Source organism: Haemaphysalis longicornis, unplaced genomic scaffold, assembly GCF_048455015.1.
Source record: "Haemaphysalis longicornis isolate Haplotype H1 unplaced genomic scaffold, Haemaphysalis longicornis Haplotype H1 scaffold_4, whole genome shotgun sequence".
NCBI lineage: Eukaryota > Metazoa > Arthropoda > Arachnida > Ixodida > Ixodidae > Haemaphysalis > Haemaphysalis longicornis.
The window spans coordinates 219,700,366-219,726,389 of NW_027526361.1; the positions used below are offsets into that span (position 1 = coordinate 219,700,366).

The 26,024-nt window shown below is 46.5% G+C and overlaps 1 protein-coding gene across 1 annotated transcript in view; it reads right to left on the reverse strand.

The window, feature by feature from the left end:
* Positions 1 to 839: 839 nt before the first annotated feature.
* The window catches only part of LOC144179638 (uncharacterized), a 54,396-nt gene continuing 29,211 nt past the window's right edge, over positions 840 to 26,024 (reverse strand). The window contains exon 2 of the mRNA XM_077708064.1: positions 840 to 2,458. Coding sequence (XP_077564190.1) covers positions 2,126 to 2,458 — 333 coding nt within the window. The 3' untranslated portion in view covers positions 840 to 2,125. The remainder of the gene's footprint in view (positions 2,459 to 26,024) is intronic.

Here is a 26,024-nt window from a genome sequence, read left to right on the forward strand (position 1 = left end):
TTGTATTCTAAACATCATACACCATTCACTTAATGGACGCTTTTGCTCTTCTGCGCGTCTGAAAGTATTTTTAAGAGTACCGTGGAATCCAGCATACCTTTGAGAAAACGAAGCAAAAGAATGTAAATCAAAATGCTTCAACCGGTACCACCGAGTGTAACCGCTTCATACCCAATTGTAAAATAAATGAATTGACCACAAGGCGAGTGGAATTTGGATCGCCCGAGGGGGGAGATAAAATAAGGCGAAAAAACTACTCAGCGACCCATAGTCAAGCGTACAGGCTCGGGAATACTTCCCTGATCTCCCCTCGGAAGTAGCAGAATCGGTTGGGTTGAAGGCAATGGGAAGAAGGAGAAGGGAATGGGTTATGGGAATCAGGAAGGGAATGGGGACAGCGAGTTTTTGTTCTCCTACATAGATGTCTCACTCCTTTTCAGGCCTGATCTTTCACTTTACGAAGGGCGTCAGACTGTTTGAGGTGGGGGCACGGTAACTGTGTACCGAGGCAGAACCTCTACGTATTAGTTGAACTTCTTGGGACAACAGTCTATCGCATTGTGGCCACCGACAGTGCCTTCTAGAGCTCCAACATAATCGCTTTAGCCAGAATTTGGTGAACCGTGTGAATCGCTTCCTTAAACACTCGCTAGTGTTTAAGTCACTGCTCCGCATATGCAGGGCGATAGAAGTTAAGTCGGCACGGTTCTTTTTTAATTAGGCGCTTAGATTTACAGGAAGACCTTCTCTACAGTGACATTATGCGCCCTAGGGGACACAGAATTACGTGGTAATTTCTGGCTTAACTAAAATTGACTAATTAACTTTTTAGTGGCTGCAGTAGGCAGGCATGTCTGCATTGAAACGTTAGACGCAATCATGTTTCTACGCCGTTTCATTTCGCAGAATACTTCTAGCGCATCCGTACTCCGAGATATCGAACTGGGAAATTTAATTTCCGTTCGCACGATTACGCACGCAACACAGTGAGAACCAGCGCACTCCCTTTTGTTCTGTGTTTCGATAGCGGATCCAAGATTGCGATAACGCCAGCCTAGACTGAAAGGGTCCCAGTTATCATTTTTTCCTATTCCTCCACCCAATTTTCAAGCTAAACACCGTTCACACCAGGCACGCGACAAGGGAGTGGCTTTGCGCCGGCCCTCACTGTCTTGCATGCGTAATCATGTCAACGGCAATTAAACTTCGCAGTTCGATATCTCTGAGTACGGATGCGGTAAAATAACTCTGCCAAATACAACTACGTAGAAACACGATTACGCCAAACTTTTCAATAGAAAAATGCCTGCTTACTGCAGCCACTAAAAAGTTAATTATTCAATTTTAGTTAATTAAGCCACAGTCATCAATACTTACCACGTAATTCTGTGTCCCTTGGGCGAATAACCTCACTGTAGAGGTGGTCTTCCCGTAAATCTAGCGGCTAATTAAAAAAAAAAATTGTAGACTTAAATTTGATAACCATGTATATCTACCTTGTTCGGTGAGTGCCCTGGTCGCACCCTCCGTCAGTTTTCGCATAGCATCCCTGAGTGGGCCGGTTACGTTGAAGTCACCCCAATAGTTAGCCCTTGCAATGTACCTCACGTATGCGAGGTAGCATCACGCAGAATGCAGTTTTATTGCAATACGAGCTTGTAGCACTAGGGAAGACGCCTGTCAGTTAAAACAAAGGTAACGCAGCTCCGTTCATCACAACACAACGGAATTTCGATTTTGTTAGACCTTTTTAATCAAAAATGCTCAAAATGCGCCACAAAAAAATTCAAAGTTTATAATCATTCACAAAGCAACGCGAAGACACCGAAGGCAAACGTTCGTTATAGTGACACCGAACGGCGACTTTGAATGTAAACAAAAAAACCTCACAGAAAAAAAAAAAAGAAATATGCTGCTGCACTAAAAATTGATGCCGCCATCGTGCTCGACGGGGTGGTTGTGGCGATGCTCGCAGTCTTTTCGAACCACAATTTATTGTTAGCACTACGTGATTGTTCAAACTCAAAATTTCCATCTGTGGCAGCCACGGCGAACTTGGAGGTCTTGCCGTCATCACGATGCACATTCACAGCTACACCTTCAAGCACCACAGTCTTCTCCCGCGTCAGACGAAGACTTCGTGGTCGGACTCGGAATGGCTGCTGCCGTAGTGTAACTGGACACCGGAGTCGTAGGCCTGGGACAGGGCACGTCGACGGCGAATCTGTCCAAAGGCACACCGGCGACACCCTCCGCCCTGCTCGGACGACGACGACGACGAGGCGAGGGACTCGAGAGAGGCCGGCCGGCTGGGTGGCTTCGTCGTTCCGGGCTCGGGCACCGCAGCACGAGTGAACGTCTCCTCCGGCAAGTCCCGTGCAAGTCTGAGCTCGGCGATGCTCTGGTGCAGGCCCAGGAGTTGGCCGAACAGGGCGTTGTCCCGCTCCATCAGGCAACTCTGCGTCAATTGAAAGAATGCAAAAAATGGGTTTACTTGACTAATCCTGCCGGCAGTGCACGGCGCACTTATGTAAAAGAAGCAGTTGGCGACACTCTGCCCACTCGAATGACAAGGATGAGAAGAACGGTTCCAGCAGTTTTGGCCCCGCCTCTGACGACTGACGACTGCAACGCAGGTTTCCAGATTGCCGTATAGTATAAATTTGCATGAAACTCTATACGCAAAAGTAACAATGGACACATCGCCTTCTACCAGTGGTACGCGTCATTCGGTACAGTCACGTAGACGGAAGAATGCGGAGGCTATGGGACGGGAAGGTGAAGCTAAAACGTACGAGCAGGGGCGACACCGTTCGGTGGGGCCTCTGTGCTGATATTTTCTTCAGATGTTGAATCAGTGTTTGTCTCACCATGTCGCACGCAACATGAACGTGCAAATGAGCGAAGGATCGAAACTAATGCTAACGCATTCCTGTCGTGTGAATCCCATCGATCAGCCGCATGTTGTTGCGTTCATTTTTTATTCTTCCAGTGCCCTTCACAACAACCAACGGTCCCAAGTAAACCTGCATGCCTAATAGGACAGGCGTTCATGTTTTCATAAGCTTTGTAAGCCAACAAATTTGCTGACCAAATTTCCTGTCGGTTTTGTTCATTTTAACGGCGATTTGATACATTTTCACTGTGAAGATTTTATTCATTTCACTTATGTTAACGGCGCCCTCAAAACGTCCGAGTAAGCGTAATCCCATCTCATAACCGCCCCTCAAATGCGGGACGCAAGCAGCTCTGATTACGGCCGCCGCAATATGGGTCAAACGGGAGCGTGCTCTCCGACAAACACCCATTGTTACAGCATCGGCCCCACCGAAGACTGCAAGGGATGATGGCGGCGACAGCCAGATTAGCCTGGGAAGCAGAGGCTGCGCTGAATGAAGAGATCGCAGATGTCACCGCTCGACCGGAATACGTCGCCGCTGCTGACATCAAGGGTCGTCCGTCCCCCACTCGCCCCTGATGGAGCCGGCCGCCATTAAGCCGATCGAGAGGAAGCGAGCTAGTTTGCTGCGAACAATGGGACCGCTTGCCCGCCCAGCTACGGCACACCCAGTGGCCTGCGTTCAGCGAGTCCCCGCTCTTCTCGTGCTGATGATGCAGACAGCTATATCCGTACGGAATGGCCTTATTCCTTTGGCTTTTCACACCGTTCTATATCGGGTATTAGTGGACCAGGCACGCCCAAGGTCTTGAATGGTCTATATGCTGGCTAAGCTGACGTTTTTGAAGAATACGTAGCGCAAGGTCGCCGCAGTAGGACTCCCGTAAAACGCCCTCAACGTCAGACTTGCCGAGTGATGGAACAAAGGAAATTGTTTCAGGAAAGGAGGTGAACAGGGTCACAGTTACAACTACTCCCTGATTAAAGTAGGTTTGAAACAACCCTGGCCCTTTACCGGACACCATGTTTTCGGGCCACGACTGGTGCGCCTCCAGTAGACTTCATACGGCCAAGGTTTTCCCCCACAAGATGCCGTGATTCACAATGGCGCGCTTTACAGATGCTTTTTCTTCATCATCATCATCACTTCGGTTCAAGCTGATGATGATAACAAAAACCTTGACATGTTTATTACTGCCTAAATTAACCACACGCCTTTAGTAAGGTTCGTACGACAGTATGTGCCACCATAAACGCGAAATTCTCCACACGCAGTACAGCGGCTTTTAGCGCCAAGACAGTGCCCCTGATTCAGTCAATTCGCACATATGAGGTGTTGACTTCCTTTGATACCGTGAATTCGTCTCAAGGCTAGAGAGGGCTGGCTATGCAGCTGCATTATACCGAGAGGGGGGGCAAAATGGTTGCCGATTTGCGCCTCTGTGACCCCCGATTACCAAACTTGTTGGTGCGCTTGCGCTTCGTGTTTGCCTAAAGACCGGTCCATTTTTAAGTTAACGCCAAAAAGTATCCTCCATATTTAGCTCCAGAAATGCCTTCGCTTTTAAAGATCAGTATTTTCGGGGCGTATGAAATCCCTCTGTGGTGCCCTACAGTACCTTGCACAGTTTACTCAACTTAATTTTACCCAAATGCCGAATATTAACAAAATAATCGGACTTCCGCGAAATGAATTTCGTAACTCACGAAAGGCGTCAACAAAAAGGACGTTCAATGTGTGTTGTTGCTCAAAATATACCGTTGTGCATATTTGCTTCTGAGTCTGTAAATGTGCCTAATGCAGCACACTATGAAGTACTACGATAACTTCTAACACTCGTTCTGCGTCACACTAAGCGAAAAGCAAGTTCGGAGAAATGTCAGCAACCAGAAGGTGCTTCAAGCGAACGGTCGTAAGCACAGCGCGTGAATCGAGGCTGTTAAAACTTCTGTTAAATATATACTCTTTTCGTATTCAAGATGATTCCCTAAGTTATGCAGTGCGCGGTTCACATTCCACGGAACGCACCCGACCAGTCTGTACAAGGTCAAGATAGCTGACGAGGTGGGCTTCCGCCATCAAACTAACCGGCTTTTATTCTGCAGCAATGTATAAGTGCCCGCCTGACTATCCGGTGCGACAGAATAAAGCGAAGAGGAGATATAACCTGAGTTGTCACCTTTTCACTCTTTCCGTATGTAAAATATCGATGGTCAAATGTTAAGGTTTGGAATGCCGGTTGAAAAAAAAATTCTAATGGATATTGCGAATCCCTATTTGCCTCTCTAATAGCTGACCTTGCGAAGGATTGCAGACGTCGGATTGAGATTCTCATACGCAGGTCGGCGGGCCTAATCTGCTGAATCTGCGTCGAATCGACTTTGACTTACTGCCCTTTTTACAAATTAGAACCGCTAATCCACATTATAAAACCAGGAGGCACACGTAGTATTTGACCCACTTCCAGTTTCGTTTTTCAATGATATACCACCCGTAAGCAGGGTGAAAACACATGGTCACGCTTCGATCCGCGCTGGAACGAGACACTGCACCGAACTACTTTTGCGGCGACTGCTACGGAGGCATCATCGGAGCTTGTTATCTACATGCTATTTTACGATCACTAATCGGCGCTAGGATCGCTCTCTGGCAACCTGACCCGCGCTTTCTTAATAGCATAAAGGGAGGGAGATCTTGCATTCATCAGATAACAAGAGTGCACGACGTGCTCGCCACCGAAGGAAAGTGTATAAGTGGGTGGGACGGCTGCCGTTTAGATTTTATCTATCTGTTCAGGTGCGTGGGTAATCATTGCAGATGGGCGACAAAAACCGCAAATGCCTGGGGATGAAAGAAATACGCTTGCAACATTGACGCCTTTATTTAGCGTGTGGTTGGTGTAGAGTGCCATTAATCATAAGTAGCCTTAATGAAGAGGCTTTTCGAGCCTTGGTATCGCAGTGCCAGTGCTAGCCAGCAGTCGCACTTACCCCTGTGAGACGCCCTACATTTCTGAACTCGAAAGTGAGACCCCATGCACATGCATATATTGCTGGTTAAGTTTAGAATAGCCCACTTGTTGTTAATGATGCGATCGTTAGTGTAAAAACAGATATATAATAAAAGTTCACATTTCACACCCTTGCCCTGTCCCACACCCGGATGTGTATTCGAAATTGAGGGAAGACTTGTGCGAGTTTCCGCGACTACAACGCCTTCGTCAAGGGAAAAGAACTGCATTCACAACAGATCACAGACAAACCACGTCCGACCGCCGCCATCATTCCTCATCGTCGTCTTCTACTCGTCACATCTGCACTTCACTTCTTTGTCCTCTTGGAAGTAAAGTTTCAACAGGAGTGTTCGGCCCTATCCAATTCGACCTCGATTTCAGCAGACATTTTCTTGCTTTCGCGCCTTTGGTTTCGATCTTTCGGCAGAAGGAAGAACCTTTCGTGTCACTGCCACACGCGTAGATCTACATAGGCCTGAAACAGCGGCGGCTTTGTTACTTCGACGGCTGTTGCTTCTGGCGATCAGCTGTCCGAACTGGTCATATGTAGTCTCTTTTATGTGTCTGCGCAAAACAGTTCAGAGCACTTGGTGGGCAGTCCACGACAGCTCTATAAATATAAATTTTATCCTCCCTCGCACTCCCCCTCCCCCCCAAAAAAAAGGAAAAAAAGCGCACGAAGCTACCCTGATGCAGGTCTGAGCAGTCGAAAATGACAGAATGGAACAATGAGATCAACCAGAGCGAAAGTTGGGTGAGTTAGTACTCGAATAACATATGCATGTTGCCTAGCGCAGAAAAGATGACAATACAGGAGAAGAATGCGGATCCGTCCGCTTTCTTGTCTCTTAGTTCCTTTTTTCGCGCCAGGAAACATGCATAACTTATACCAAGGACTCCGTTCATGGCTTTCTATCGACCGCCGAATCGGACAGAAGAGAAGGTTGTGGGCGCCATCCGGGAGGGGTCTCCGGCCTGCTTGTGGAGGCTGCATCGTCGAATGCGCCCGACTTTGTACTCCAGCTTTGTTTTTGTTTTTTCGCTGCACTAAGCGACCCTGAAATCGAGTCTTTCTAGAGAAGGGCCCACCGAAGTTCAACGCGCAATCGTTTGTTGTGCGTATTCTGGCATCTGCGATTCTTTTCGACCGAAGGTCCCCGCACCCACCCGTTACTGTTATCTTTCTCAGACGGAATGTGAAAGACAGGCAACTAGATATAGCCTTCATTGCTGATCGCGACACCCGCAGCAGGCGTGTTTAATGGCGCGACACAAACGAACGGACGGCCGCCTTCGCGCTTGACGGCCGCTCGAACTTGTTCCTTTCAAGGTGTTATTCTTTTCACTGCAGACAGATGTGGCGGCTTGCTCCAAAATTACCAGCCCCAAGGGACAGGCCCTATACGGGCCAGTAGGCCTGCAAGTGCGCATTAAAAAAAAATGGAAAGAGCTATACGAGTAAGATTCAGTGTCGGCTCGGCAAGTAATAGTACCGTGGTAAGGAAAAACATCCCGGGCCACCTCCACAAACGTGAAACCTGGGGAGGGGTGCAGCATGCAGTGTATAGGTGTATTCTTGGCGCCTCGGCATTTTTGCCAAGGGAGATGAAACCGCTGGGGGTGTGGAGGTATACAGCTTGGCGGTAAAAGTCTCGCGTCTTTCAAGCAAGAAGCGTTCTAGCACGCGGCGTTGGAAAAAGAGCGTCCCGGTGTGTATTTTTAGTGCGCGTTACGTTCTGCACAGCATGTCTACCGCACTGGACAAGCAGAGTATAACCGTGGGTCTCAAAATTATTATGCAGTAAACTAAAGTAATGCTTTATAATCCCGGGAGAGCACAGAGGTTTGAGACAGGTGGCGAGGCAGTGGAAGTGGTAAGCGATTATATCCACTTAGGCCATGTAGTGACTTCGGATTCCAACAATGAGGTAGACATAATTAGAAGGATAAGAATGTAGTGGAGTGCATTCTGCAGGCATTCTCGGATAATGAATGGCAGCCTACCATTGTCGCTGAAGAAGAAAGTGTATGACAGCTGCATCTTACCGGTACTCATCTACGGGGCAGAAACTTGGAGGTTCACTAAGAGGGTTCAACTTAAGGACGACTCAGCGAACAATGGAACGGAAGATGACAGGTGTAACATTAAGGGACAAGAAAGGAACGGAGTGGGTGAGGGAACAAACGCGCGTTAATGACATATCAGTAGAAATTAAAAAGAAATGGACGTGGGCAGGGCATATGTAATACGAGGGCAAGGTAACCGTTGTTTATTAAGGGTAACAGAGTGGATCCCTAGAGAAGGCAAGCGTGGCAGGGGGAGGCAGAAACTTAGATGGGCAGATGACATCAGAAGTTTGCGGGGATAAATTGGTCGCAGTTAGCACTGCACCGGGCTAATTGGAGATCTACGGGAGAGGCCTTTTCCCTGCGGTGGGCTCAGATAGGCTGATGATGATGATGACGTTCTAGCGCGAGGCGTAAACGAGCGTCCCGGTGTTTTAGTAACGTGACTACAAGAGGCGACGGTTACGACGACGACATCAGACGTCGACAGCCGGAGCCCCTGAGGGGCTTCCCCCCAAAATGTCAGTAAACCTGCAGTAATTTGAAAGGTCTCTTTATGACTGCAGAAAAAAAAATATACCCCTTATAATACTCCAAAGACCGAAGACCAGCGAAGCTGTGTGGGTGGATAACTATATTGAGTTTTCTATTGCGAATTACTATATTGGCCGAATAACAACACATACATATAGTATCCGTACAATCAATTCTACATTATTTTTCCGATAATTTGTTCCAACATAGTTTCAATAGAACCAGAGTAGCGTCCGTTTTCTGCAACCATACTCTCTGCGTAGACGGTGATGTATTGACAGCAGAGTAGAATTCTTTAACGTCCGCAACATCACTGTGACCTAATTAATTAAGTCACGTAAATAAAACTCGGCGTAATGACATGGTTCTCTCAGCGACCAACTTCACTTCAATTTTTTTTTCCTGCATTAGGGAAAAAATCTAAGTGAAAATCACAGTGAAGGAAAGATACGTATCCATTAGATTGCAAGCTACAGATTATTTTACAGTAGCTCTACAGCGAGCGCGTGCGATGCTTTGTCCAAGCGACCCGGTTAACACACGCAATTTTGGTCAGTAGCTTGCGCGATAGAGCTTCGCTGTAGAAAATCAAACGAATTCAAGTGGCACTTTCCTTGATTGCCTCATGGCTGGGCTGGTCAGCGCAATACTGACTTACCCTATATCAGCGCCAACTTAGCACTGTATAACCTAACGGGCCAATAATTTAGCAGCAATGGGTAGAAGGGTTATTTTTCCCAAATACTCCGCCGTTCAAAAATGGAAACGCTGTAAACAAAATCACTTAACTCGAAACAAAAGCGCTACCAGAAAGCGACACGCTCAGCCGCTTTAAAAAAAGATATTTCCCTGGTTAGCCATAGTAATGCGGAACCCTGCATAATTTGCATAATTTCAGCAAACAATGCCCCGTGTCTGCCTCACCTGCACGCCTCCAGCGCCGCAACATGTAACCGCGCAATCTCTCTTCCTATTTTGCCTCTCTAACGCCTGCCCTTTTCTATAAACTATCGCTGCCACCTCGCATCCTCAATTTGCTCGGCGCACGCTTCTAAATAAAGCGTCCATCTCCTTAGTACCCGGAAGGACACCCGCGTCGGCTACCTTAGCGACAGGAGTACAAATCCCGTTCCGGGCCGACGCTAAAGCGCTCGAATGCACTACAGTCGAACACGGATATATCGAACTCCAAGGGGATCGCAAAATAGTTCGATATATGAAAAATTCGATATAAAAAATATGGGCTCTGAGACCTCACCTATGGCGAACGATCACACACCGATGGGGGCATTCAAGAATGACAACTAATTCCGCACTCACGACGCAACAGGACGCTTTATTTCCGTGAAAAAAAAAATCGCTGATCTGGGCCTGCTTCTTCGTCCTGGAAATGAAATTAAAGACGCTGGTCTCAATCTTCTCGAGGCCGTCCAGGTGCGACAGCCCAGTTCCTTCCATGTCGCCGCTACAACGGCGAATCAAGCTGAACGCAGCGGCCACTTCACCCGCGGAGTACGATCGTGTAGCCGCCTCCTCGTCCGGACGATCTTCACCACTCGAGCTATCGGCCTGGGTTCCTGCGACGGCAGCTACAATATCCTCGTCACCGAGGCTCGAAACAGCCTGAACATTGGTGTCAGCGTTCACGAAGTCGTCGGCAGACACTCCGGCTGGAACAGCAGCCGGGAAAAGGGACGACAACTCACGAAACGTGTCGCCCATGCCCTCGTCGTCGTCGTCGCCGTCTTCGCAAGCTTCGGAAAGTTCGGCCGTCACAAAGCCTGCCTTCCGGAAGCAGTTGGCCACGGTCTCCTTCTTCACGCCGTTCCAAGCGCTTGTCATCATATGTATGGCTCCCAGCAGGTCAACCTTAAGCTCGGTGCCCACGCGGAGGTTCATCAAAAGCCTATCGACGAGTCGCCTCCTGTACCCGACCTTCGCCATGCCCGCGCATTCATCCAGATCCTCCTCAACCTCAATCGGGGGTGCAGCGACCGCCGAAGAGCACCTACCAGCTCCCGCGGCGTTCGATATACCCGATGTCGGGAAAAATACGGTTCGATATAAACGTACGAATTCCTATACTTTTACACAGAATTTTCAAGGGGATAATTTATGAGTTCGATATAGACAATAATTCGATATACCCGTGTTCGATATATCCGTGTTTGACTGTATCCGACTCCAAACCACCACTCCGCGAAGACGAGCGGTCAGATCACGGCGCAACGCTGATATGCTAGCGGTTATACACGACCGAAGGTGAAGCGCGTATACACCGCACCTACGGTGGTCCTGTGTCAGCTCGCTCTCTGGCCGCTGTCGCTGGGCCGCCATTTAAGTCATTACGGCTAAAGTACACACTAGTTGGCCGAGCCGGAGCTGTCCCGATACAGCTCCAACTGTGCGAGCGGACAGCCTGCTCCGTGCGACCGCGTCGTGGTCGAGGAAAAACAAAAGACGGCCGCTTCGGGCACGGTCGAGGAAAGGAAGGAGCGGCAGCACGGCTCTTGAGGCCCGGCAACGAAAGTAGGCCGGCCCAGAGGGGTCAGGGTGAAAGTGGTCGTACCGGCCACCGCCTCCTTGACTGGGAAGTCTCTCTATGGTGGCATCACGTTACCTGAAGAACGATCTGACGAGCTTCCGTTCGTCTAAACGGAATCCCTTACAACATGTTAGTAAACTCAAAACATGAGCGGCGTTTGAACGCTTTGGCAGAGAGAAATGTAGGTTCGGACCTCCCCCTTGTCTTGGGGGTGTTCGTCTGGAGGGGCCGCTCTGAAAGAAGCGGCTATTCGGTCCGGGCCGCGGAACTTGCACAGCGGTGACTTGCGCGAAACTGCTCGAGGCACGTGCGGGGTCATGTTGACACTGCTCCCGTAACTCTCGTAACCCCTCTGACGACACCTGTCAAGGTTCGAGTTGGCGCTCGGTGCGACCGTTGCATTATGCGGACCTGAATGCGATTGCAGAAGTCGATGGCGGCATGACTGCGCGGTGAGACCTTTTGGACCCGTTCGAGAATACGCAAAGAAAAATTCACTGGCTGCCGTATTGGATTCGCAATTTATATTTTTATTGTGATTATGTTACCTTAAGGCAGGGTGTAGCGAAGGAATGATCAATTGAGTTTATTTCATTTATTAAGTTTACTTTTTTGTCACTCGTGTAATGAGCTTTCTGGAGACTATTCTCATTGTAGGCATCCAATAGAAAGGTCAGAAAAGGAGGCAGAAAACGAAGCAATAAACGTTGACCAATAACAGTGAGGTGAGAGCGCAATGCCACCCCGAAGTTCGGTGAAGTCGCACTCACGACAGAAAAAAAATGCATCCAATATCCGTGACACCTGAGACGGGCGTTGCGCAGGTTACGCTTTCAATGTGGCCAACTATCCATCCTATATGCCATTGGTCCGTTTTTAGGTTAATTGCAGATTGCATGGGTAATCGCCCATGCATTGATGACTGTAGTGATAGCTTTCTAGATGCACACGCATTGAGCCAACTGGAACACCGTAGGCACGCCTACAGTTGAGGACGGTGCGAAGAGAACAGTACTTTATAACGCAACTTTCTCTTTGAAAATAAGCCTACATTTTTCTGAAATGTCGTAGCATGTCCGTCGTGTATTGGTCCTTATTTTGTCCGCTAATGCGGTAAGGTTTACAAACTCACTTCTCTGTCCGTTCAGCATGTACCGATTGTAACGTTGCAACGCTGCACTTTAAATACTAGCTACACATTGTAAAGCATGTTAGCGCCCTTTTCCGGCGGAACTACGCGAATCACTTCAGCAGGTGCAATGGTGGGGAAAGTCACTTTACTTGATTACAATGCACGAGTCTTTTTGGCGCAGTGCTATCAATTATTCAGCGCGCGTAAATTATACTTGAAGCGCCAGCGGGAAGCTTTGCTCGTTCAAACATGGGGGGCGAAACGGGATCAGTGTACAGTTCCACTAACTTACTACCTATTTATCAAATACGACCACTTCAAACTCCGATAGCACACTTGAATTGTTTTACCACATCTTTGGCAGCTGTCTAGAGGTCTCTTTAATGTGACCCAATCTAATCCCCCGTAGAAAGTTTCCTTCACTTCCTGCGGAATAAAGGAACGCAAGGCTAAGTTCGCTTTGACCCTCTAAGAAGGGTGTACGGCAGACACTGTGCGAACTTGAACACGTTTCTTTCTTTGACTTCAACAAAAAGTAGACGGTGCATTTCAAATGATTTAACTTTTATAACGGTCATGTAGGTAAACGGTATGTGTGTGTTGTCGAATACGCCGTTTTACAGACGCTATCGATCTAGGGACACGTAACCTGACGATTTGGTTCGAACGGGGGCGCGTCAGTGAAATAACCCGAGAATAAAGTGCCGCGATTCACGCCGAAAGCGTTCTACATACCGCGTGTGACCGACACACAAAACGCGCAACATCATTCGGCAATCTGCCTTGACCCAAAAAATCTCGTGCTTACTGCGTGAACACAGAAAACATCTCCGACTAGGACAGCGCATTCACGTGGGCCTAATGCTAAAGCGAATGGCTGGATATTACTGTCTACTGATCACCCCGAACTGCTGCCGTCGGTCTGGCTTTAGCGCTTGCGACTGGCTATTATTTCGTTCAAACAGGCCTTTAGTTCAATGTGAGGGCATTGAATAAAAATAGGCATGGCATAAGCCGCTTTTGGTATGAATACTACACGGTGGCTGAGTACAAACTTCATTATCGCTCATCGTACGTGGCCTTCAACCGTGCACCACCTGTCATCTCCACGTTCCAGTGAACGGTACAATGCGACCGAATTATGCACGGGCCATTAACCCTCTATGAATGCGGATAGAAACGCTTTGCCGGTGTTAATGATGTAACGGGTTTTCCAAGGGTGATCACCAGTTAGACAAATACAAAACGAGAAGAAAGGCGGGAGCCATTAGCGCATCTGCGCTGCATAGTATTATGCAGCATAAAGCATCTGCACACAGGAAACAACTGTGCCGATGTACTTTTTTAAAGGGACATGTGGCTGTAAATACCTGTATGCGGACAGAAAATAAACAAAGAAATCCCCGGTCTTCCAACGCCATTCCACTTCAATTTCTGTACTTCTTAACAAATGCCTTATGAAATAAATAAATAGATAAATCAATAAATAAAAATAAGAACTTCAATAAACTTCACACTCGGAAAAAGCAGGGCCGGTTTGTTGATTTTCCTGAAAAGCCCTTCCATAAAATTCGTCGTGAAAACATAATCCCAAAATGCAAGAAGCTACAGGTTCTGTATGTTTTATGCTACACAAGTGTAGTTTTCTTTCTACCGACTAAAGCAGGACTACACGTTACTTCATCTCTCAAGCAGCTGCATGTAGCCGACCGTTGTGAGAAACAGACTTTAATTAACGGGCTCAAGAACTCAAACCTTTCCCGTTCCATCGAGGTATAGGGTAAATAAAATACCTTGAAAATTGGTGTTTGGATTTAAAAAAAATGGAAAATGTAAAAAGGTAATTAAACAAGATAATTATACAGAAAATGACTCACTACAAAACAATGGTAAATACAATAGGTCTAAAAGCTATTATCGCGTTATTTGCCGCTGACTTTGTTTCTGCGTGTGTGTGAAATTGTGACAAAATGTTTGAGGTGTTAGTATTCTTGAATATTAGCGTTAATTAGTATTGTCATTTCTTCTAATATTTTTAATGTTTATGTATGTTTTATTAGGACTGGTTTCCTTCTTACGAGATAATTTCTATGGATATCAAGAAGTTGTTCTCTGTGTTTGTTTGTTATTGGGCAGTCCTGTAAATAGTGGTCAAAACTGTCTGCTGGTAGGTTACATTTACATGTGTAATGATGTAATGACGAACCTATGTAATGACGAACGAATGATGTAATGACGAATGAATTTGTAATGACGAACCTATGAAAATAAAACGGAAATCAACCGTGTCCAGTGATAAACTGTGGCGTGTAATAGTTGGTGGGAAAGTGGTCTCGAATTTTGCGAATATTCTTTATCCATTGCGAATATATTATTCAGTTCCTTCTTGTTGCCACTCAACATTCCAATGTTTTCTTAGGTTAATATTGAGCTGTTTTTTTTTTTGATAAATTGTAGTGAAATAGGCCAGTCAATTTTTTCGCCATATTTTGCTGCTTCTTTAGCCATTTCGTCCGCTATTTCTTTACGAATATTGCCACTGTGACCTTTAATGTAAGTTAACGTTATTTTGACCTTTTTTGCTATTTTGTTTAGCATTTCTTTTTTTCTAAATATATTTGGGTTCCGATTATTTGGATAGCTAATTACATTTAGGGTTCATAGGCTATCAGTATACAGCTGTACGTTACCTTCTTTGAAGCTAGATTATAGCAGTGTTTAGACGACACCTAAAAGCTACAGCCTTATAAGGACTCAGAAACAGCGCTGCAAGCACGGTCGAGACCTGTCCCACGCAGCCTAAAATAATTGGTGCTTTTCCTTTGCAGAGGTAACCAACGTGAAACCTTTGTCATGTCGAGCTCAAAGCAGTACTTCCTGACTTAATCCAGATTTTCTTAACGTCCGTTTTGTATTGAAGGAAATTCGACAAATTTCTATTTGTATACGCATTGCAGAAACGCGAGCTATAATAAACGCACTTTCATCGGGTATCCAGACGCAAAAGCAGTATGTATTTATATAAAGACGAAAGGACAAAAAATACGCTGGGACATCAGCGGCAGTTGCAATGATTATTGCAGGGACGTAAAATTACGCTCAAACTTTTAGCAATGTCATTCCGCGAAGCCCAATGTTATCAGTTCACGCGTAGGCACTAGCGGGTGTGTCAATCCTACTTTTTTTTAAAGAACTATAGTTATCATTGCGACTCGCATATGTACCAGTATTGAGCTGTTGGGTTTTTTTAAGAGTTGTCCACATCAATCTCAGCTTTGGTACTATGCAACAAGCCCGTCTTCCGACGTTATCCTCGATCCCATATACTCGATACATTGGGCCGGGGTCGGCATGCCGTGCTTCTACCATGTTGTAGGCTGCAGAATGGGCCGGATTACCTTGTCAGCACCACTTAAAGGAGCCATGAAGACAAAATACAAATTGGGTTTATTAGAAAGTCTGCTTAGTCCCGATAACAATGATACCAATATCATCGCAATCTTCGAACAAACAACGGATATATTAAAGAAAACGTGTGAAGCAGTCGTGACCCCCTAGCCAATTTCCCGCAACTTTTCTATGACGTCACGGAACCTTGTTTGTGCGATTGGCGGCCGCCTAACTGACCTGTCGGGACGACACATGACTGGACGTCTGTAATGGGGCTCCTAGTTCCGTTTTACCGCATGACTTTAATGCTAACGTGCAGTTAACGCACTGAAAATTATGTTTTATTGTTGGCCCGTGTGACGTCATTCTTGCTCATAACACGTCACTGTGGCGCAAAATTTGAAAGTTTTTAAATACTTCTTGCTTTTTTTCGTTAAAAAACATCTTTTGTGGCTGTAATGGCGCTGAGTGAGATAATGAATCCTAGTTCTTTCAAATTAAATAAAGTTGTGTTTTCTCTTAATCCTTTAAGAAGGGTAAGTGTCGTAAACAAATGTTGAGCAGAGGCGTAAGCAGTGGTTTCCCACCCCCGCGTTACTGGCGTCGCTCAAATGCGAACACTTTCGACCGCACCTTCGGCACTAGCCTTACTAGTCTTCGGATAGTAAGAGGCGCAATTCACACCAGGCCGACATTGGGCCGATTCGGCACCGTGTCTGTGGGCTGTCCGTGCGCATGTTCCTCCTTGCACAGGCTAAATTTCGGGCAATGTCGGCGGTGGCGCCGAAACCTTGCCTGCTTATCGGTGTCGGCACACAGTCTGCCGCGTCGGCCGTGGAGCAAGAAGGTTTCGGTCCACGCGAACGTTGTATAGAGAAAATTGCCTAAATGAGCAAGTAAAACACAAAAAAAAATTTAGCAGCAGAGGTTTAAACCTCGGAAGTGAAATAAGACGCTCGCATGGCTTTAAATCACGGAGCCGCAAAGCCAGTGTGGTCCCAAGATATCAAGCAAGCGACTGTTCTTCCCTATCGTACATTGCTATATATTTAATAGATTGTATCACACAGATCAGCTTAGCTCAGCATTTCTTCAATAAAGCTTGGGCAGGAAGCCTCCCCTAGCTCTCGCAAATAGCTGATCACCGGCGGTTGCGTTTCAAGGAATAAAAACGGTCGCAAAAGTATGGTCGTCCTGCATACCTTTACTTCACTCTAGACAATGGCCAATTTCTACTTTGGTTTCATTTTTCATTTCATATTTATTAGATAATTTTGCGCATTACAAATATGCAACAAGATGTTGGGCCAATAGCGAAGCTAGTTGAGGCCCAGATAAAGATAGACAGCAGGGAAAACAAACATAATTAACAATGCAGAGAAACAAGTGCAATACTTGGTGTACGCGGAGTGTGTAAATACAGGACGCAAAGGCACTCATAAGCCGCCAGTGAAGAAAATAAACACCAATATCAATCAATACAGGGAAAACAAAATATACACTTTTACACATTCGAATCTTACAATCGAGGTTGATTGTTTAAAAAAGAATCTTTACAGTGCTCTTTTTTTTTTTCAAATAAACACATTCAGCTTCTATGTACACACAGATACACAACTACATGTACAGACCTAAGAGCCACAAAAACAGAGTACACAGCAACACAAACCTCGATGCATTTCGGCAGGAATAGCCGCTGAAGAGATCGGAACCATACAATTGAAAGTTAACATAAAACTTTTCCACAAATATATTTTTATGCACCAACCTGGTGCCTGTCCACGATGCCTTATTGATATTTATATTGATGTTTCCTCCAGCCTAGCTTCGAACGATAGAACCTTTTTAGAGAAAAAATAAAATTGTTAGCGATCTTTATTTCAAGGGGTACACTGTTCCAGACCATTTACGATAAAAGCTTCGGTTGATTTTAATTCCTTTTAACTCAGATTAAGTTCGGGAACTGTTCCACCCTTAAATCACCATAAATGTTCCACAATGTTACACGTTTTGCAATTCAACTGCAGCCGCTACCTAAGCCAGAGTCACCGAATTTCGAACACGAAAACACCACCTATCTCGTCGGCGAAAGTGCGCACTTGGCTGACGTCCACTAAAGTGCCCACAAAGCGGCTAACCCTAGGTGGTCCCTCGTCTCTCATTACCTGCGACTCGTTCGAAAACACGTGAGTCATAAAAAAACGAACCTCAAAGAACAGAGCGTGCATTAGAAGCTTCCCATCTAGTGTCAGTTTGCCTTCAACATCTGTGTGGACAGTGCCACAGCTGCATCAATGATGATTCTGCAACAAATAGCTGCAATGTGTCCAATGACGAGGTTGTACTCTTTAGTTGACATCGGCAGAACACTCGTCGACAAACCTGTCCAAACTAAACATTTCCACGGTCTCATCTCATAGAAATGCGCCCGGAGAACCTGTGAAACTTTTTCTGAGTTCCTTCTGCCCTCAACACAGCATACACAAACAGTTACCGCTTCCGTATAGGCCTGCGCACTGAACACTTCTGGGCCAGCTGTGATGCCATAAAAATGAACAAACTAAGGACCAGTGTGGTTTGTTAAAATGCACGAACCATTCCATACAAAAGTGCTGCGGCACTTCGCGGCCATAGCAAATGCAGCATCGCGCACGATCGCAAACCAGACACGCGATTTTGTAAAGCCGTATTGCTTCGTGACTATAAGGCGATAACCGCGGCAACAATCCCGATATACGAAGTATTCTTTTTACCCGAGCCTGCCCACTTAGCAAGGCACGTTGTAGGGGCGTGCCCGCTTCTCGGCGTGACCAGTTCATAAAATTTTCTGGATGGCCAAAATACAACCCTGGAAATATTTCTTGATTAAGTAGTTTAAATCCGATTAAGACTGTGCGCGAAAAATTGCCGACGACAGACGGGCACTCCGAGGCCACTCACCAGTCCTATGTGTCAAGGGAATGACCAACGCATCGGGCCATCGACACAAGACATCACAATGGTAGCCACAAATGGTCGTTCTCCGCGTTAAGCGACGGTAGTTCTGTGTATAATTAAAAATTAATTGGCGAACAACAGGGTGATTTTAGGGCCCAATTCGTGCTTCTTTTTTGCAAAAAGCAAAACTTGGAGCCTTTTCCCCACAACTGCGCAAAGGTCCGGTTGGACTAAATGTATTTTATCTCCGTTATTAAGGACTCCGCTATCAGACATGAACCAAGGAAGTAAACGCCGGAAAGAAAACTGTTCGTTCAGGGGCCCATACGGAGAACTAGTCCGTAAACTTCTCGTTGAATCCAGTTTTCTCCCATCTTGATTCTTTGAAGTGCTGTAACACATAACCCTTGCCCTTCGTGTCATTATTTCTCCCGTATATATTCGCCTTTGTTTCTGAAGAAAAAAAAAAGAAAATTAGCGCAGCTTTTACTACTGGTGCAAGGCTGGCGAAACAGCAGAGCTGGTGGCCCCTATCCCTTCGTCCGTGACCGGGCTATTTCCCCTCACATGATTTCCGAACTTTTCACTGAGAGTTCTGACCGACGGGCAGGTCAGGATTGTTTTATCCGCAGCCTTTCACATATGTGAACCGCGTTCGCACAGGCTAGAACACGTGGCAACCGGCTTCCTGAACTCGGCGCCTGTAGCGCGAACTCCCCACTTCTGTCGCAAACGCACGTGAAATGGCAAATAGGCGAGCACGCGAGAGATCAGGCCGCGAACTCTGGCTAGAGTGTTCTCGAAGGTAGAGCTGGCCTAGGCTCACGCGGCACTGGCTCACGTGCGCCGGCTGGGCTTTTTCTGGTAACGCCCGACGGCGGAACTAAAAGTTTAAACATCTCTTCTTTTGAACGTTCCCGCCTAAGTTGTTTGCTCAAATGATAATCAACCGTGGCGACCCCCGAGAGTTATGAGCATTGGCCAGGCGATTCCCGTGGGAGCGTTGCGACGACAATTGCTCTTCGCATAGGCGGCCCCGTAGACGACGGCAGCGGCGGTATGTGGAGGCGGAGACGGCGAGACACGCACTTCCGTATTGCGGCCGCGGACGCCGGCGCCGGATACGAGAGAAGCCCGTGACACGGGCGCGTTTCCGGCCCCCGGCCATTGTGACAATGACGTGGCCGATTCGACTCGGCGCGGCCTTCGCGGGCGTCGCGACCCGTTAAGAAGCGGCAGGAGGCCGCCAAGAAGGAGGCCGTCGGCGAATCCGGTGGTCATCGTGCAGCAAGCGTACGGGCCTTCCACGACCTGAGCGCGTGCCGTATATAGCGAGCTTCCGCCGTATTGTATATAGCAGGGTTACCGTAGCTGCCATGATTTCGTAGCTCTGTGTTAACTCCGTAGTATTTAGATACCGTCAGCGCGGTTTTCTAATTGCTAAAAATATAAAACGGAAAATATTGGGGTGAAGTCAGCCCCCTTTGCTTTAAAAGGACCCTGCAACACTTCTTTCAGCTTGTTTGAAATCTTAAATGCTTGCAAAACGCAGTTACCCAACACACCTAGTACTTACATTAGGGGTCGCAAAGTACCTCAGCCAAAAATTACTGCTCTATGCCCATCAGATAACTTGTAGACTCGCTAAAAAGATTTTTCTCTTTTTCTCTGTCTCGACGCTCTTCGACGGCTCGAATTACATCACTAAGGCCATGTAGCGGCTGGTGGCCGGCTTTTTTTTTTTTTTTCAGTTTCAGAAATGAACGCGTTTCGATTGTAACTTTTTTTAAAAAGCCGCAAAAACAAAGCAGAAATGCAAGGCGTATATCTGGTGCCACGAGCGAATCACGCAGTGCCGCTCCGTGCTGGCGACAACTATAGCTTCTGTAGTGATTCCAGACGCGAAGGAAAGAGTGAACGCGCTCATTGAAAGTGTTGAAAGGTTCCTTTAAAGCGTGGTTAACAAACACAACGCACAAGGAAGTCGGACCTCACGCCCGAGAATGTGTCCGCCAGTTTCGAAACCAGGGACAGAAAAACGAACGCCCACCATCGAAAAGAAGGGGAGATAATTATACCCCGGGCTCACGCCAAATATAACGTTATTCAAGGAAACCGGCATCGGCTATCAATGACATTGGGTTTGGCACCTGCGGGTCCAGACGGCGAATAGTCATTGTATGGGGATAGTACTGACGAGGGGGAATCTCGTAATGTTCCAATATATACATGTAAATGCACCCAAAATGTTTAGAAAGCTTTTGCTTTTTTTAAACACAACAAATTCACTTTTTATACTAAAACAGTGTCGCTATATTTAAGGTTACGTTTACATGAAAAGCAGAGACAAATAAGTATCAAATGCGTATCTGGGTAGCAGCAAACGTAGCAGTGCTTTTTAAAGGGGTTGTTTGCTGTTTCTTCTACTATATAAAACAACATACAGCAAAACATATTAATTTACTGGTAGATTCTAACAACATTGTTCTACAGTTTATTATAACACTTCCTTGTTTAGTTACGGACCACTGCTGCAGGGCCACTGAAATGGTTTATTTTCATGGGTGTACACGGATGGTTCCGTCATGCGTTTGGGTGGTGCACACCCACCGCTGTTTATTCAAGAGAGTAATACAGTACGGGGGAAGAAAATGCTCTACATGTTCCCTCCAGGAAGTGGGCGACGACCTCGAGAATTGAAATTTCACGCTGCGGACGCGTGGGCGCGTAGACGTGTGACCGCTCTGACTCTTCCGTTAGTGTTTAAGGCGACTAGGCCTGTCAAACGACAGCCGCAAGTGGACCACGGGCGGGCCCTTCTAAGAACGGACGGAGCCTTATTTAAAGTGTACGGCGACCCCGTGACGACAGGTCAGTGGGGCCGAATAAATGTCTTGAGGTATACAGCGGCGTTTTGTAGCGAAGGGCGTGCCCTGGCCTCTGGCGCCGTCTACAAGGCTTTATGAGCAAATTTCAGGTCACAAATTAGAGTCCACCGGCAGTACCTTTTTATCTGTTTGCATTTATTCTGTACTAGTTTCTCTTTTAAAGTCATTCTTTCGGAGATATACTTTCAGTATTTCATGGTTACCCACGATAAATTAAGTTACGGTTTTTTCAACCAGGGCGACTTCTTTTAGGTGATATTTTTTTCCTTTCCCAGTAGCAGTCGTGATCATTTCGGCATATGGTGGAAACGATACCCAATGCCTGTACTCGATGACTAAAAGATTACCTACATCGGCATTAGGGTATTTACAAATACTTAAACCTTTAACTTGGACTTTAACCTAGGCTTGGTATCATCACTTTGAATTGCATAGTTTACGGGACTCTCGAGTTGCTAGTAAATGTTTAACAGCAACACTTGTATCACGCGCCCTTATTTTTATGTTGTTAACGCGGTTTCTTCTTTTTATAACTGTTGTATTGAATGCTGTCATATCGATACCAAGAAAGAATTTCAGCATGATAAAATTTCAGCCTGCTTACAAACATACTGTCAGTCACTGCTCATCTTATTCAAACATATTTATGTGAAATAATGACTCCACAATCGTTATTATTTTATTTCGTTATCAATTATAGGGTTTCATCTCCCTGATAGGCGATAAAATGCCACCATTAGCCATCGCCTCCAGGCGAACCCCTTGAGTGCTGTCTACCGCTGTAAAATATCTAAATACTTTGTTGCCAGATGAATTTTCTCTGAGTGGCACTTAGCATTTTTATACAGGTGATATTTAAATACAAGGCGACAAGTGTACAATGAAGCATGTGAAATGAGCAAAAAAAAAAAAACACCTCGCAAACTCGACCGCTCGACAGACCTTGTTAATTTCCGCGGAACAAGTTTTCGGTGGTTTCAACCCTATCAAATGGGCACAAAACGTTTATTGAAAAATAACAGCTGGTACGGACGTCAAGCGACCGCACTGCATCAAGAAAATGTAGCAGGTGTGAAAACGTGCACCGCAAAAATCATTCACATGACACTTATGTAACCAAACTATAAAGAAGCCTGGTAGGTGGAAAAGCTTGCAAAAGAATTTCAGTGTCAAGATAGTGCCACCCCCACGAATTCCCCGTTTTTTTCCGAGTCAAAAAACGAGCATCTGTGTTCAATGATGCCAATAAATGATGGAAGTATACGACGGAAGCAAAATGCCCTGGAATTCTTGCAGGCAAGAAGACGTGGATTTACCGCAGTTATTCGGAGAATAAGAGCCAGACGAAAATATAAATTGCCCCTTATTAAGATTCACCCACCCACACACCCACACACGCACACACACACACACACGCACACACACATGCACACACGCACGCGCACACACACACACACACACACACACACACACACACACACACACACACACACACACACACACACACACACACACACACACACACACACACACACACACACACACACACACACACACACACACACACACACACACACACACACACACACACACACACACACACACACACACACACATACACACAGAGAAAATCGAAGTGTTGCAGGAAAATTCTGGAGGCTGTCTTCGGAAAAAACCATGATGCCAAAGAACGTACACCCTTCGTGAAAATTTTGTAGGCCAATTGAAAGCCCTCTCGACCACAAAGAATTCGAAGAACTGGCTTCACATTTAAATGTGACAAAAATATTTTAAGGCAGTAAGAAAGAATGGTGTTTTTTTCTAGCTTTCCTGCACAAAATGTTTCCGCCTCACTCGGGACGTAAGCGCGTACATTGAATCCTTTGCAGCCGGCGCGTATCAGGCTTGGCCCGGAAAAGTTTGACAAAATCTGTACCTCATAAGGCACCAAGGGTTTTTAGGGCTCAGTCGTAGGAAACCCAATGGTTCCCAGCAGCATGCCGTCAAAATCGCGGCAAAGCGACAGGACTGCCGGGGATATTCGTGTGGGGCGACAACTCGCTCCCACGGAAGGCTCCCATTGTCATGTAGTTCCTCAGAGAGGTTCCGCACAGACTTCCGCAGAAAGGTTAAACTCCTGATTTAAGGACGCTGCAGTTTTAAAGTGACCGTGAGCGATCACTTCGCATTTTTACAGGCGTTCTGCAAGCCCTGAATTCATAAATGGTTTTTTGTACAATTTTATTGCTTGTTTCTTAGTGCCTGTTCTCGTGATTGTTTGTTTTGAGTTACAACTTCAAAAAAAAAAAAAAATACTGCCCTTCTACTACCGTGTAGGTGGAAGGCTACCGAAGCTGTATTTGTGGCAGCAGACAGTAATTCCACAATATTTGCAACTTCACAGCGAACTACGTAGTTACGAAATGTTAGAGTCATCTTAGCGGCCAATATTCATGTAATTTGTTGCGGGATAGTTTCGACAAAACAAGAGTTACAACCGTTTTCTATATCCATACTCCCTTCGTCGATGGCCATACATTGACAGCAGCCGGAAATAGACTACCCTTTAAAACTTCACAATGAACTAAGGAATAATTACGAGTACATCAAAATCGGTGCAATGATGAAGCCATGTAAGCGACCCATTTCAGTGTGGGTTGTAACAGGATAGCTATAACAGATTCAGAGCTACGCAGCATTTACACTAGCCTTGGAGCCGAATATTCTTGTTCTACGCTGCAAAGTAGGCGGACGAAGGTGCAGGTTTTGTCCGAGCCTGGCCATTTACAGCTTCGCCGTAAAAACGAATCAAGGACGTGGCCACGTCCTAAACCTCGTCCCCGAAGCGACAGGGGTGAAAGCCTATAAAATAGCTCCAGGTCTGTCAGCCGTCACGCTAGCCGCGTTCAGGGTGAACACGCCCCGGCAAGGACGGTGCGCCAATAACCGGACCGGTCAGATCTCCCCCCGCCGTTCTCGCCTTGAGTGCCGTCCGCCGCACCGCGGCCTTCCATCGCTTCTTCGACTCGAAATGAGGAGGAGCGCCGGAGAGCACACCAGCACACGTCCCAGTTGCGTAACAGGCCAAGCCTGGCTGATTCTCCCGCCAGCGAGGGCCGCTCTCAGTTACAGCCCCAACGGCGCGCGGCGATTCGCAGTCGGGGCATGTAGCGTCGATGCTGAAAGTTACATTCATCTTGCTGCTTCTTTCCCGCTCTCCGGGCGCCCCTAAAAAAAACGAGGCAAGAAGGACACAAAAAGCGGTTCGAGCGGTATATCAGGATGAGAAAGCGAGGAAAGTGTGCTCGTCGGCTCGCAGAACGGCTGACGCTTCGCTACTGAACGGGTCATTTTCTCTTTCTTTTTTGAGGGATCCGGAGAGGAGAACGAGTTTATTGCGACCTTAGAATGACGCAGAGCACGGTATAAAAATCACAAGGCCACAAGAAGGGCAGGAGGCGGCATATTTTCGCGGAAGGAAACTAGCGGTAGTCATAGGACGCCATTCGTTATAACGCTATCCGTTGAAGACGAGCGTAGCTTCCAGCTATGTAAAAATACTGTATTGAGAAGACTTGTAATGAGGTCAGTTCTATGTCTTAGCTTTCGTTGTAGTGGACTGGAAGCAGTCTTGACACGCAGACGCAGCGGGTGCGTGTCTCGAGGCCGGGAGCCGACTAATAAAAACCACACATCACGTCAGTAGATCTGTGCGCTGATAACAGTACACCTTACCGAGAATTCGACAGCCGGAAATTTCACGCGCAGCCCGACAGGTCTGTGCGTGCCAAAGGAGATTAAGAAGAGACCACCTAGGTAATTCCTTCTGAGTATAACTGGAAATATTAGTTCCTTTTCCAAGTTTCTTGTCCCATATATTTTGTTCACTTGTACGGGTTTTTTCCAGCGTACTCTGAAGAGTTATGCGGGAAATTACAATGCGAAGTTAAAATGACAGGAAGCGATGTATATTAACATTATTTTACAGAGTTCTTAAAACTGGTTGACCTCATTTTTTTCTGGGTAATTAACATGAAAGTTCACATTTTTGCAAGCCATAAAGTCGCAGCGTTTAAGCGCTCCGGATATTACCCTCCAAAAGGGCTTTCTTAAAAGAATTCCTGGCACTTCCACAAAAATCTGAAGAGAAAAATTATGTTCAACAACAACCGGTTATGCTAGCCAAGCTGCAGTGTTCAGCCCGCTACGCCATACATTTCAAAAAGATGTTGAGTCACGTCCTCACACACAGTCATACAAAAACACGTGCACTCCCACACATAAGTTTCTCGTAAAGTTTCAACTTGTCCCGTTCACGGCAGGTTGCACAAACGAGCATTGGTAGGCGTGGCGACGTTTATACCGCATGACTCAACTTCAAAAAAGCCCCTCCGTTCAGCTCACATGTCTGGCGGCCTATCTATGTGGGCGATAAGTGTCTGCTCCTCGACAACGGACACTTCGAACACGTGCAATTGGCGGGCTTAACGTTTCCACGAGCACGCCTGTCAGCTCGTGTGCTGCGTTATACTGAAAACATTGCGCATCTAGGTTAACGCGGTATTCTCACAGTGCATTGGCGCAAGATAGGCGAACAAACTTGAGTTAATAAATGATG